Genomic DNA, 14,844 nt, shown 5'->3' on the forward strand with positions numbered 1-14,844 from the left:
TATATTTCTTTTTCTTTTCAAATTCATATGTCTGTTCTATCTCCCCCAGAGAATTGTGTCCTAATAACATTTTATTAATCATCTTATCATACTTTGCTGCATTGAAAATATAGTGTACATATAAATCAAAATTATTATTATTATTTTTTTCTTTTTCAAAATTATTTTTTATTTCTTGTGAACACATGGATTTGAATGCTCAATTTTACAGTTTTCAATAAACTTTTGGTAAAAATAAATGAAAATGGATTCTATTTTAGGTTAGAATAAATGTTTAAGAAAAAAAATGGACATCAGGGATCATGAGTCACTTAAAGCCTTTATCTTAAAAGATAGAGACCAAATAAAACAAACAGTATAAAAAATAAAGAAACAACATGGTAGTCACTGAAATAATTTAAACTATAAAAACAGGAACATTCCTAGAACAGTAATGCTAAGTGAGATGCTTTAGAAATTTAAACTTTGTTAGATATAGTTTAGGAACTCTCCAAGAAAGTAGAATACAAAGATGAGTAGGAAAATGGGAGAGAGGTGATAAAAATTTAGAGGATTTTCTCAGGAGGTCCAATATCTGGCTAATTTCAGAAGGAGCAGTAGAAAAATGAAGGGGAGGAAATAATGTAAACAGTTTTCTTTTTCCTTTTTTTTAAATCAATCAATCTATCTATCTATCTATCTATCTATCTATCTATCTATCTATCTATCTATATTTTTTGGCCATACGTGGGCCTCTCACTGCCGCGGCCTCTCCTGCTGCAGAGCACAGGCTCCGGACGCGCAGGCTCAGTGGCCATGGCTCACGGGCCCAGCCGCTCCGCAGCATGTGGGATCTTCCCGGACCAGGGCATGAACCCGTGTCCCCTGCATCGGCAGGTGGACTCTCAACCACTGCGCCACCAGGGAAGCCCGCTAATCTATATATTTTTATTTTTGGCTGTGTTGGGTCTTCTCTGCTGTGTGTGAGCTTTCTCTAGTTGCAGCGAGTGGTGGCTACTCTTCATTGTGGTGCGAGGGCTTCTCATTGCGGTGGCTTCTCTTGTTGCAGAGCACAGGCTCCAGTCGGGTGGGCTCAGTAATTGTGGCTTGCAGGCTCAGTAGCTGTGGCGCATGGGCTTAGTTGGTCCACGGCATGTGGGATCTTCCGGGACCAGGGATTGAACCCATGTCCCCTGCATTGGCAGGCAGATTCTTAACCACTGCGCCACCAGGGAAGACCCTAAACAGTTTTCTAGTACTGAAAAATATACATTTCCATGGGCATTCCCTGGTGGCCTAGTGGTTAGGATTCCAGGCTTTCACTGCTGTGGCCCAGGTTCAATCCTTAGTTGGAGAACTGAGGTCCTGCAAGATGTGCGAATACACACATACACACACACACACACACACACACACTCTCTCTCTCTCTCTCTCTCTCTCTTCCAGATTGGCAAGGACCATCCAGTGGTGTGCTGGAGCTGGCTCATTCTGGCTTGTGAGAGCCAACTGTTAAAGTTTCAGGAGTTTCTGCAAGCTGTTAAACACAGCCATTATTAAAAATTAATTATTTTGGGGCTTCCCTGGTGGCACAGTGGTTGAGAGTCCGCCTGCTGATGCAGGGGATACGGGTTCATGCCCCGGTCTGGGAGGATCCCACATGCCGCGGAGTGGCTAGACCCGTGAGCCATGGCTGCTGAGCCTGTGCGTCCGGAGCCTGTGCTCCGCAACGGGAGAGGCCACAGCAGTGAGAGGCCCGCGTACCGCAAAAAAAAAAAAAAAAAAATTATTTTCTAATTATTAATTCATAATTGTTTTACTGTCATACTCTTGAGGTTATTTGTATCTATTTTATCTGGTAAAAATATTATATAGTGATGTGCTACTGCTCATCTCTTGACAACTCTGCATTCAGTGATGTCACTTTGGTACCTTGAAATTGACCACAGCAGGAGGATTTACACCACAGAAATTGGCAGGCACTGCAAATCATGGCTTTTTTCCCTTCAGAGAAATAATTATTAAACTTATTAGCACATCACGGCTCCATCAAGTAACCAGTACAGTCAATAAATAAAAAACCCATACTGAGGCATATCATCATGAAATTTTAGAACACTGGGGATAAAGAGAAAATTATAAAAACTTTCAGAAAGATCACATACATTTTATATATAAAAAATTAAGTCATTAGGGCTTCCCTGGTGGCGCAGTGGTTGAGAGTCCGCCTGCCGATGCAGGGGACACGGGTTTGTGCCCCAGTCCAGGAGGATCCCGCGTGCCACGGCGCGGCTGGGCCCGTAGGCCATGGCCGCTGGGCCTGCGCGTCCGGAGCCTGTGCTCCGCAACGGGAGAGGCTGCAACAGTGAGAGGCCCGCGTACTGCAAAAAGAAAAAAAAATAATAATAAAGAACTGATGACTCAAAAAAAAAATAAGCTTTAAAAAAAAATTAAGTCATTAATGGTATCAGTCTTAATAATAATACTGAAAGCTTGAAGCCAATACAATTATATATCCTCAGAATTCTGTGAAAAAAATGATTTCCAAACTACAATTCTACATCCAAATAATAGGGTGTAACAAAGACATTTTCAGACACGTAAGGTCTCAAAAAATTACCTTGCATGTTCCTTTTCTATGGAAGCCTCTGGAATATGTATTTTTCCTAGTAAACCATAAAAGAATGGTACAGGGAATAGAGTCTTAACAGTGGAGAGAAGCACAGAGAATTCTGAGGATGATGGTAAAGGGAAGTTCCAGGATGACAGGCCACCAGTCGGACTAGGTGGAAGCAGGAACGGGGAGGTTTCCAAGAGGGATGTATCCAATAAAATGTTAAAATTATTAGAATATCTGATGGGTTTGAGGGTATTAGGAAGAGATTGTCAGTTCTGTTCTAGTGGGGTTGTTAGCATAGGCCTCACCGACAGGGTGATATTTGAGTAAAGCTTTTGAAGGAGGTCAGGGAGAAAGCCATGTGGATATCAGGGGGAAGAATATACCAAGCAAAGGGAATATTAAATCTAAAGGTCCAGAGGTGGATCTCATGCGTTTGAGGAACACCAGGGAGGTCAGGGTGGCCGGGCTGGAGTAAGCAAGAGGCAGAGTAGTTAGAGATGTGGTCTGAGACAGGACCAGACACATAAGACCATTCTAAGGCTTTGGCTTTAAGTGTAGATGAGATTTTGTAGTGTTTGAGCAGAGGAGTGACGTGGTCTCACATGTGTTTTAACAGGATCACTCTGGCTGCTGTTTTGGAGCGGCTAGGCCCGTGAGCCACGGCCGCTGAGCCTGCGCGTCTGGAGCCTGTGCTCCGCAACGGGAGAGGCCACAACAGTGAGAGGCCCGCGTACCGCAAAATAAATAAATAAGAATAGACCATAGGGGGATAGGGTAGAAGTTAGTAGACCATTACAATGATCCAATAAATAAAATTGCTACCTTTTGTTTCCTGACACTAGGATTTAAGTTCTTTTGTGCTCATTTATAGTATCCTAAGCACCTAGAAGAGTGCCTTGCCCATTCTAGGCTATCAGTAATAATTTGTTGGTTGAATAATGGTGGCTTGGATCAGGGTGATAACATTGAGGGTGGTAAGTAATTGTATTCTCAATGTATTTTGAAGATAGAGCCCAGAAGATTAGTGGAGGATGGGATATGGGCTGTGAAAGAGCAAAGTCAAAGATGATTCTAACATTTTTGGCCCAGTCAACTTGTTAAGAGAGTGTTACCATTAAACTCTGATGGTGAAGCTTGTGGGTGGAGCAGGTTTAGGCGAGAAGATCAGAAGTTCTGTAAGTGGAGAGGTCTAGTAGTTTCTCTGAGGAAGGAGTGTCAGATCCTCCTGACAGGTCAAGTACAGTAAGGACTGATAATCAGCAATTAGAGTCATCAACATGGAGATCACTGGAGACATTGATGAGAGTCGTTTCAGTGAGATGGTGGGCGTGAAAGCCTCTTTGGGGTGGGTTTAAGAAAGAATGGGAGGAGAAGAGACAGTAGGAAGAAGTGCTTTGAGGAGTTTTACTGTAAAGGAGAGCTGAAAAATGGTGCATTAGCTGGAGGGGCAAGTGGTGTTAAGTTTCTGCTTTTATTGATATTATTTTTTAAATGGGAGGGGAAAATGGCATGTTTGTTTGCAGATGGGACTGATCTGTACATAGGAGGAAACTGATGGGTTAGGAAAAGTTGGGGTGGGGGCAGAATTGGTTAAGTATATGAGGTCAGAGGATAGAACCTAGTGCCCAAGTGGATGGATTAGCCTTCTAGGGCAGCACATACAGTTAAATAGGTACAGATGTGCTAATGGGAGCTTTAAAAAGTTTTCTTCTCATTTCTTCTACTTGTCAGTTACAAAGAAGGCAGTGCCATTACGTGAGGATGAACATGGAGGAGGGGGATGAAATAGTCTTCTAAGAGAGTAGGAGACTCGCTGGACTGTGGGAATGCAGCATGAGTGTCCTGCAGCATTAAGGGCCCACGTGAGTTTATGGATATAAATTTTGTGATTTTAATGATTGTGAAATTTAAGCTGGCTAAGGAAGGAAAAGAGGTCATGATGAAGGCATAGGATGGCAAAAAGTTGGTAGAGTCAATGGAATTTAGGTCCCATTGGGTCTGAAGGATGTTGAAGCTGGGATGAGTAGAGGGAGTTAGCTGGAAAAGTAGGAGAGAAGATAGTTGGAGTCTGTGGTGCTGCACCCTGTTACAGGGGGGTGCAGTCATTGGTAAGAGTGAGATTGAGGATATGACCATTGGAACGAGTGGCTGAGGCAGAAGGGAAGTCCAGGACCTAGGAAGCCGTGGTGTTGGAAGGATCATCTGTGAGAATTTTGAAATCGTGAATTAAGAGAGGCGTAGTTGGACAGTGACAGTGAGCTAGGAGTTAATCAGGTGAAGACATCAGAGGGATGACTGCTTCATCTTTTTTTTTTTTTTTTTGCGGTACGCGGGCCTCTCACTGTTGTGGCCTCTCCCATTGTGGAGCACAGGCTCCAGACGCACAGGCTCAGCGGCCATGGCTCATGGGCCCAGCCACTCCGCGGCATGTGGGATCTTCCCGGACCGGGGCAAGAACCCGTGTCCCCTGCATCGGCAGGCGGACTCTCAACCACTGTGCCACCAGGGAAGCCCACTGCTTCATCTTTTAGTTGTTGGGGAGCCTGGAGAGTAGAGGTGGTGGGTGCTCCCAGGGAATAGGAGCTGCTTCAGCCCGTGGATTGTCACGGAGGCTTTGATTTGTGGTTATCATGAAGCTGTGGGCCAGCCCCATCATTCGAATCCAACTTTTGAAGCCAGTGAGTCAGGCAGTATTGGAGTACTAGATCTTCACTGACAAAGGGCTGGAAACCAAAGAGCCCAGGATCTTTGATATCAGCTCAAATGAAAGGGAAAGAAATAAGTTTTGTGTGGCCCAGGGTTTAATTTTATGATTTACACTGAGGCTGTGAAAATTACTGTCAAGAGAAATAATGGAAGAGCAGTGTTAACACTAGGCTTTCTTTTGGGGGAACTGAGAAGTGTTAATGTCCATCTAGCACTGCAGGCTAGCAGTGAAAACAAATCAAAACCCATCTAATCAATCTTTATGGTCTCATCAAAGTTACGAACATTCAAGTTTGTTTGTTTATTTATTTATCGTTTGCTGCATTGGGTCTTTGTTGCTGCGCGTGGGCTTTCTCTAGTTGCGGCGATCAGGGGCTACTCTTCGTTGCAGTGCATGGGCTTCTCATTGCAGTGGCTTCTCTTGTTGCGGAGCACGGGCTCTAGGCACGCGGGCTTCAGTAGTTGTGGCATGTGGGTTCAGTAGTTGTGGCTCGTGGGCTCTAGAGCGCAGGCTCGGTAGTTGTGGCGCATAGGCTTAGTTGCTCTGCAGCATGCGGGATCTTCCCAGACCAGGGCTCGAAACCGTGTCCCCTGAATTGGCAGGCGGATTCCTGCACCACCAAGGAAGTCCTGAACATTCAAGTTTTTTATTCCATTAGTTTCAGGGATGAGATGTTATATCGTATATTCTCCCCTGGACTAAAAAAATTATTTTCCCCTTGATTGTTAAACTATATGATATGCTTCAATATAGAGAATAAAAGAAAAATCAAGCTGATAAACAGTTGACATATTTTCTAAGGAACTATAGGAAAGTGAAAAAGAAGGTTAAAAAAAATCTAAAATGTCATTACACAAACACAACTATTACCATTTTGATGTATTTCCACCAGTTTTTTTTTTAAGGCATAAATTTGTGTGTGTGGTTTTTTTTGTTTTTTGTTTTTTGTTTTTTGCGGTATACGGGCCTCTCACTGTTGTGGCCTCTCCCGTTGCGGAGCACAGGCTCCGGACGCGCAGGCTCAGCGGCCATGGCTCACGGGCCTAACCGCTCTGCGGCATGTGGGATCTTCCTGGACCGGGGCATGAACCCGTATCCCTTGCATCGGCAGTCGGACTCTCAACCACTGCGCCACCAGGGAAGCCCCTGTGTGTGTTTTTGATCATACTATATATACAGATTGTAGCCTACTTCTTTTACTTACCATTATGATAAACAGTTCCTCTTTTACCATATAATTTTTGAAAATTATGGTTTTCTATTATTAGGTTTTTAATTTTTCTCTCAATTTTTCATTGTCCTAAACAGTGCTATATTGAACGTGCACAGGGATTTTTCTTCCTTAGGACAAATTTCCAGAAGAATAGAAATACTTGGTCAAAGGGTATTAAATTTAGTATTCATTATAATTGTGAGAAATAACTGCTCTATTGTTATTATTAATGATAAGTCAGATAGGTGATTCTGTATCCATGTTACTGTTCTTCTAGATACTGGAGTTTTGGCAGAAGTATAAGTAGCAAGCTCCCAAACTTTATTTAAACAAAGAATGAGTAATTTGTCAAAAGGTTTGATGTAAGTTGGCTTATAACTGATCCCAAGAAGAGTCAGAGGCTGTGTCTGTTCAGGATTTTCTGCTCTGTGTAACTCATTTTTAATGTAGTCTAAGGCTGCTATTTGGAGGAAATAAGTTTGAGTAGAAATATTTGTCATAGATTAGTCATACTGTTGTTAACTTTTGTAGAATATTTGCTAACTTTTCTAAAGTAACTTAATGTTCCCAATTTCTCATTCTATTTTTGCTTTTTGAGAATATTTGTAGCTAGGCAGATTTGTGATGTGTCAGAATTCAATATCTAGATTTTGTTTTCAGAATGAGTTGTTTTTAGACATATGTTTGTCAATTTAAAACCCAGTGCAGTTTGTGTGCCACTAACATAGCCTTCCTCACTGGTGCTTTATTTTAGGTTTAAAGACACTATTGTAAATGCCAAGTATGGAGGGCACACGGAGGCAGTACGCCGGCTGCTGGGTCAGCTCCCCATCAGCGCCCAGTCTTACAGTGGTAGCCCCTACCTTGATTTGTCTCTCTTCAGCTACGATGACAAGTGGGTGTCAGTCATGGAGCGGCCCAAGACTTGTGGAGATCACCCTATCAGGTACACCATCCCTGCTTCAGCTGCTCACTGCCTGAGGAGGTGGTCTGCTTTCTCTTTCTCTACTTCTTAAACATCATTTCACTGTGACTCTGTCCACTTGTACTCATGGGTTGAATTCAGAGGGTAGGCTATTTCTATAATGTGGTGGGTACTTTGATCATTCAGGCACTAATCTCATAAATTAATTAGTTCTGCTCTTTGCTTCTCATCAAAACATCAAATTCAGATAAGTGTTGTTCCCTTTTCAGGGTATCCAGAGAAGGAAACCATACTTTTCAATTTAATAATCTAATACCATTTCTTAATAGTGTTTATAATTGAGACTTAAATTTTATCCAGCTCAAATTATTTTATCCTCTCATGTTACCTAATAGAAACGATAGCAGAGACGGTTTGGGAAACAGGCAGGTTTTGGAGAAACTCATGCTTCCTCACTTGGAAGAATTTTGGAATGCAGATCACTGTATTATTGCTAGAACCTTGAAACTAATCTCCTGTAAGCAATGCCTTCCTCACGTATGTCCAATTCACAGACCCGCTTGTCTGTGCTGGGAGCTTGGGTGGTTCTGTGTGCTATAATAGGTACTAGGGAGAGGAACTGGCACCACTGCCACTAGTGGGGTCATTTCAAGGGAGGTGTGTTCCTGGAGCCCTGAGCTGGATTTTGGAAGGTCTTTTTCACATAGAAATAGTGGTAGATAGTATTTCATAATCCAGCTTCATTGTGTATTAAATAGGCTTGTGTAACATACTCTGAACACTTAATCACCATTTGTAATATTTCCTTTGAGAAATTGCAGTCAGGTTCCAAAAGCCAATTAAAAAAATTTTTTATTATGGAAATTTTTTTTTTTTTGTGGTACGCGGGCCTCTCACTATTGTGGCCTCTCCCGTTGTGGAGCACAGGCTCCGAACGTGCAGGCTCAGTGGCCATGGCTCACGGGCCCAGCCGCTCCACGGCATGTGGGATCTTCCTGGACCGGGGCACAAACCCGTGTCCCCTGAATCGGCAGGCAGACTCTCAACCACTGCGCCACAGGGAAGCCCTATGGAAATTTTTAAACATATTAAAGTAGAAGAGTATAATGAACCTCCCTGTACCCATCACCTTGCTTCAACAGTTATCACTTCATGGTCAGTGTTGTTTCATCTCTTTCCACCACCACTTCTCCCCTCCCAACTGCCACCCTGGACCATCACATCCCAGGTGTCATAGCATTTCACTTGTAAATATTTCAGTATGAATTTCTAAAAGGTAAGGACTTAAAAACATACAACCTTAATACCATTATTCCATCTTATGAAAATTAACAAAAATATATTAAGATCATCGATATCTGGTGAGTTTTCACATTTCCCTATTGTCTTGTGCATAGTCTTTTTACAGTTTGTTCCAGTCCGGATCTAAACAAGGTGTGTATGTTGTATTTGGTTGCTATCCTCTTAAGTCTTTTTTATTCTATGGGTTCTGCTTCCCTCTTACTTTCTTTGCAGTGAAATAGTTGAAGAAACCAGGTTGTTCGTCCGGTAGTATTCACCACATTCTAGATTTTGCTCATTGCATCTCTGGCGTATTTACTGCCTTTCTCATTCCCCCATATTTCCTGTAAACTGGTAGTTAGATTTAGGAGCTCAAACAGCTCACTTTAAATTATAAGCCCTTTGTGTGCTGGGGACTATGTGGGTAAGGTGAATGTGTTTTTCACACATGAAAGCAGATAATAGGCCTCATTTGATATTGTCACGAAGCACGAGATACATTTCTCTCCTTTTTTACTTCCCTGTCTTTCTGATTTGAAAAGATTAAACAAATCTGGAAATGCCATTGACCCTGACTTAAAAGATTTTTCTTGTAATTCTTTATTTTTAATTTAAAATGAGAAATGTAGGGATATAAAAGTCATTTGTAGAGGTAATGCCATTACTCTAACACTTATTGTATATTCCATTCTAGTCTTTGCCAGTATGCATGTTTACGTTTACACAGTTGTAATCATGGTTGGCATAATACTTTGTAGCCTGCTTTTATTTAATAAACATTTTTCCATATTGTTACATAGTCCTCACAGTTACAGTCCTAATGGTGGCATATTATTCCATCAAGTAGGTGTACCATAATTGATTTAACTATTCCCCTATTACTGAGCATTATTCTCTCTGCATTTTTACATTAGAGCTAATGCTGTAGTAGGCATCTTTATTCATGTCACTATTTACTGCATTTAAATTAAATTCTGAGGATACAAGTTCTTAGAAATGGGATTGTTGAGTCAAGGGGTATGAATATCTTTACGTCTAGTATATATTTGCTTCCCAAAAGGGAAATTATAGAGCTCTTTATTTCAGAGCTCTTTATTTTCTAGAACTTCCCCCAGTTCAGCCCCAACGCTGCTGATCATCTCTAGTTCCCAAGTTCACAGGGCACTTATTTTGCATGTGGGAAAAAGGCATTTATTTAAGTATTGGGATGGATGGAAGCATCTTTATTCTTACTGTGTTAGATGAAAAAGTAAAAACTACTTAGTATTTTGTATTTGTGTGTGAAAAAGAAGAACCTTCTAAAGGAATTTATTCTTAAAAGTGAAAAACTCAAATACAGGCCTAGACCTGCACTGTTCTATAGTAGCTACTAACCTCATGTAGCTGTTGAGCACTGACATCACTAACATGTGACTAGTCCAAGTTGAGATGTGCTCAAGTGTCAACACACATCAGATTTCAAAGGCTTAGTACAATAAAAAATTTTTTTTAGTATCTTTTATATTGATTATAGGTTAAAATGATAATATTTTAGATACCAATATGGGGTTAAATAAAATATTATTAAAATTAATTTCACCTTTTACTTTGTTTAATGTGGCTACCTGAAAATTTAAAATAATGTATGTGGCTCACATTTCATTTCCAGTCCTGGCCTAGGCAATCTTGGGCAGGTAGCTACTGGAAAAGGGGAGGCTGTAGTTAAGGCTGTAACTAAGGGTCATCTTGGGAAAGAGAAATGACCCAGTGACTCAGGAAAGCACAGGGAAGTTCATTATCACCCTGCCCGTAAAATGAGCTGATCAGACAAAGGTGATTTTGCAGTTCCAATAACCTGGGGCTGCTGTTAGAGGAGATGTCATCAGTGAGGTTAAATAACGAGTTGGCACATTTTCCTGCTGTTCAGGTTTCAAGACGGTGGTCAGTATCTGTCCCATCCTCTCCTTCTCTCTTGTTCTGTTTAGGTTCTATGCCCGGGACTCTGGTCTGCTCAAGTTTGAGATTCAGGCAGGCTTACTGGGCCGTCCCATCAACCACACGGTGCGACGCCTTGTTGCCTTCACCTTCCACCCTTTCGAGCCTTTTGCTATCTCTGTGCAGAGGACTAACGCTGAGTATGTTGTCAACTTCCATATGCGACACTGCTGCACGTAGGTGCCTCACCAGAGTGGGTCATCCGGTCTTCCAAGACTCTGCCTCCTTCATATCTCAGTGGACTGTAAAGCAGAAGCTCCTGACTCTCAGCCTTGTCGGTTCCAGACTGTATACCTCAGATGGGGAGAGCCAGGTGGCTCAGCCTGACGGAATTTTTTTGTCATACACAGTACAACTACCGATCGACTTAAAGTCCTCTTACCTTTTCCCTGTGGGAATGCCCAGCATTAATTAAGTCCGTTTAAGTTTTTTTTATTTTGCATTTTATTGCTATGAAGATGAGAGCATTACACCTCTGCCTCCTTCATGTCACTTCTTTGGCATTATGGTATGCAGCCTGAAGCAGGTAAATCTTGTTTACTCATGAGAAGTGTGTACATCTTTCCACTTAGCCAATAGCAGGGCTGTCTTTATAAGAAAAAAAAAAATAAAGCCTTGGTATTTTCTTACTTAAATATATCCTGTTTAATGACTGCCTTATGTTCTGATCTCACCAAATGTTTTTCAAATACATGAGTTCCAGGAAGGACTGTGAAAGGGACTAGAGGCCATAGATCCAGCAGCTGCTCTTGGGAGGAATAAGTGATGTGTGCTAGCGTGGAAGACAGCTATCTGCCGGGATTGTTTCCTTCCCTCGGGTGTTCTCCTCGTAATTGTTACAGCTGGAGGAACTGGGCATAATTGCACATCCTCGTGTGGAAGCACGCTCCCATCTGCACCATCTGTGTTGTGCAGGTGGAAGAGTGAGCGGTTTTCACTGCCACAGCAGAAACAAACACTGTGCAGCACTTACTGTAATTTGGGTAGTGGGAGCTGGCAAGCTCCAGGTGTCCCTAAAGAGATCAGACAGGTTGTTCCTGGATGGCTGAGCCATCACTGCTCTCCTACAAACACCTGCCAGCCACCAGTCAGCATCCTTCTGTCACTTTCTCAGCCTCCTCCACAGGGCTTGTCAGGATGTTTATGTTTCATCTTCATACTGTGCCCACCATTTATGTAGTAAGCTTGTTTAGTAGCCTTTGACTTTGAAGGTAGCTTTCAGAGCAGGCTGGGAAAGGAGCCGTGGATGCAGACAGCTGGATCCTATATCCCTCTACCGTCTAGGTCCTGACTTCCCTTGGGAACATAATAAATGTGATATGAGATGCTGAGCCCCACCAAAACCAGTTCAGCTTATTTCATAATCTTCAACTTCGAACAGCTAAATTAATTCTCATTCAGCATTCAACATAAGATTTGAGCACCTACTGTGTGTCAGGTAGATGCTGTGCCAAGATGTTGAGGGTGAGGAGAGAAATAGGCAAATAGAATTATAATGCAAAATGGTAAAAGCCCCATTAGTGTATATCTGGGAACAGTGGAGGGGGCTGAAGGAGAGGCAGAGAAGGAAGGCTATACTGGGGAAGGGACACTGAAACTGGGTAAATGGGAATCTGTCATGTGAACCAGGGCAGAGGACATTTCAGGGAGAGATCCAGCATGTGCAATGGCATGGAAGCATCAGTAGGGCTGTCACGGTTGTGAAACGGTGAATAATCTAATGGCTACAGCACAAGATGTGTGGGGGGCCTAGGGCAACAGGACTGAGTCACTAAGAGGAACCTTGTGCATGGTGCTAGGGTGTTATGCAATGGAAGGCGTAGTATGAATTTCACAAAGATAGTTTTCAGCGGTCTGGAAGGTGGCTTGGAGGGAGTAGAGATAGGCCAGACAAGTCAGTGGTAATCCAAAGGGAGAGCTTGAACACTATCACTGGCCATCTGGATGGATGAAATACTGAAGCATTCTCCCAGATTCTGTGTGTAGGTCATGAGGAAATCAGGGTCCCAAAGCTGTCACATGTTTGTGGAGCTGAGTGAACCTTTCTTGGTAGAAGCCCTTTACCTGTAGCTTTTTCTTTATACCAGGTTGCGTGATTGTACCTGAAGACTTGGCAGAGCAGAAAGAGCACAGAGTGTAGAGTTACTCGGGCCTCACTGTGAATCCTGGCTCTTCTGCTCATTAGCTGTGTGACCAGTGGGCCAATTTCCTAGCCTTTCTGAGGCTTAATTTACACTTCCCTCCACCTTAGTCATGCATTCCCTTGGTCATATCTTAGATCTTTTCATCACCTCTAACTGCTGAGCAATCCTCATATACTTTTCTTGTGTAATTTCCCACTCCCTGAAATTGCTGTTTTCATTTCTTCGTTTCACGTCTTCATTTCTCTTTAAAGCCCCTCCTTTGATTTCTCACTGATCACCTTGCCACCTACTTCATGGCAGAAATAGAAACGATCAAGTGGGGATTCCTTATCTTTCCTTTACCATGTCAACCATGTGACTTGCCCCTATGCCCATTCTCTGCCTTTCCTCCTGAATGAAATAGCCCTGCTACTATAAAAGGCCAACCCCTCCACCTCCTCACTGAATCCTGTCTCCTTTTGACTTCTCAAGGTCTTTGCTCTTGCAATTATTTTCTCTCTCCTCCATCTTTCTCTTGTTAGGTCATTCCCATTAACATAAAGATATGTTCGAGGATGTTTCTTCTTTAAAAACTCCTGCTTTGGCCCCATTTCCCCCTTTAGTTACTGCTCATTTCTCTGGGACCTTCACAGAAAAACTTCTCAGAAGAGTTGTACATGTTTTCACTTCCCCACTTTTTTCCTCAACCCACTCCGATAGATTTCTGTCCCCATTACTCCACTGAAGCTGCCCTTGTCTGAGTCACCAGTGATTCCATGTCGCTAATACAGTGCTCACCTCTTGTCCCTCTCTTAGGAAGCCTCCTGACATTAGGCATAATTGATTTCTCTGTATATCAAGAAACACTTGGTTTCTAGGATAGTACGTATTTTTGGTTTTCTTCCTGTCTTACTAATTGTTGCTTCTTTTTTTGTTTTTTAAATTTTTATTTATTTTTGGTTGCATTGGGTCTTTGTTGCTATGCGTGGGCTTTCTCTAGTTGCGGTGAGCAGGGGCTACTCTTTGTTGTAGTGTGGCAGGTTTCTCACTGCGGCGGTTTCTCTCGTTGCAGAGCACGGGCTCTAGGCACGCGGGCTTCAGTAGTTGTGGCTTGCGGGCTCAGTAGTTGTGGTGCACGGGCTTAGTTGCTCTGTGGCATGTGGGATCTTCCCGGACCAGGGCTCAAACCCGTGTCCCTTGCACTGGCAGGTGGATTCTTAACCTCTGCGCCACCAGGGAAGTCCTTAATTGTTGCTTCTTGGTCCTGCTTGCAGGCTGCTTCTCTGCTCTATCTTTAGATGTTGCAGTGCCCAGCCCTTGGCTTTGGATCCTCACCTCTTTTTCTCTATATATTCTTTCTTAAGTTGATTTCATCCATTCCATGGTTTTAAATTCTAGGTATAAGCTGATGATTCTCAAAATGATAATTCTGGCCCTGACCCCTTCCTTGAACACCAAATTCATATATCCCATGGTTTATGTGGCCTCTTCATTTGGAGATCTAACAGGCATTTCAGAACTAGCATATTCAGAGCAATGCTCTTGATTCTCACCTCCACCTCCAACCTGTTTTTCCTCCAAGATTTCCCAAATGACTTCAGTGTCTACCCATTTACTAGAGGCAAAAACTTAGGAATTATTCTCAGTTTTTCTTTTTTCCATCCCCCACATATATGACTTCACTCTAGGGGTGTGCCCTGAGCAGTCTAAACCAATCATGGTAGTCCCATACTCCTTGCTAGTGACTAGAACTAGACTAAGACCAGTCAGCATAAGGGGTTAGTTTAGGAATATCATGTGACTCAGTTCAGGTCAATGATACCATGAGATAAAGGTTTCTGGGGCTTCTGGGGAAACATTTCTCTTTAGAATATGTTAGTGAGGAAACATGTAGCCCATATTCTCACCATGCAACACCCTATGATCATATTCAGTAAGAATCAGCCTTAGGATGAAGCTGGCCTTCTGGATGGGAAAATGAAGAGGAAAGAACCGGAATCATAGATGACACAGTTGGCTGATTCA

At 42.6% G+C, this 14,844-nt stretch overlaps 1 protein-coding gene across 11 annotated transcripts in view; it reads left to right on the forward strand.

Annotated features, from left to right (window-relative positions):
* The window catches only part of DET1 (DET1 partner of COP1 E3 ubiquitin ligase), a 59,590-nt gene that overhangs the window by 13,368 nt on the left and 31,378 nt on the right, over positions 1-14,844 (forward strand). For 5 of the 11 annotated variants that reach the window (XM_033414178.2, XM_004284356.3, XM_049707025.1 and 2 more), the window contains 2 exons: positions 7,271-7,462; positions 10,687-11,352. In XM_033414178.2, the coding sequence (XP_033270069.1) occupies positions 7,271-7,462; positions 10,687-10,876 (382 nt within the window). In that variant the 3' untranslated portion in view covers positions 10,877-11,352. Of the gene's footprint in view, positions 1-4,327; positions 4,459-7,270; positions 7,463-10,686; positions 11,353-14,844 lie in introns of those variants that run through there. The other 6 variants (XM_049707021.1, XM_049707020.1, XM_049707022.1 and 3 more) reach the window with 3 other exon arrangements.

This window comes from Orcinus orca, chromosome 2 (assembly GCF_937001465.1).
Source record: "Orcinus orca chromosome 2, mOrcOrc1.1, whole genome shotgun sequence".
Lineage (NCBI taxonomy): Eukaryota > Metazoa > Chordata > Mammalia > Artiodactyla > Delphinidae > Orcinus > Orcinus orca.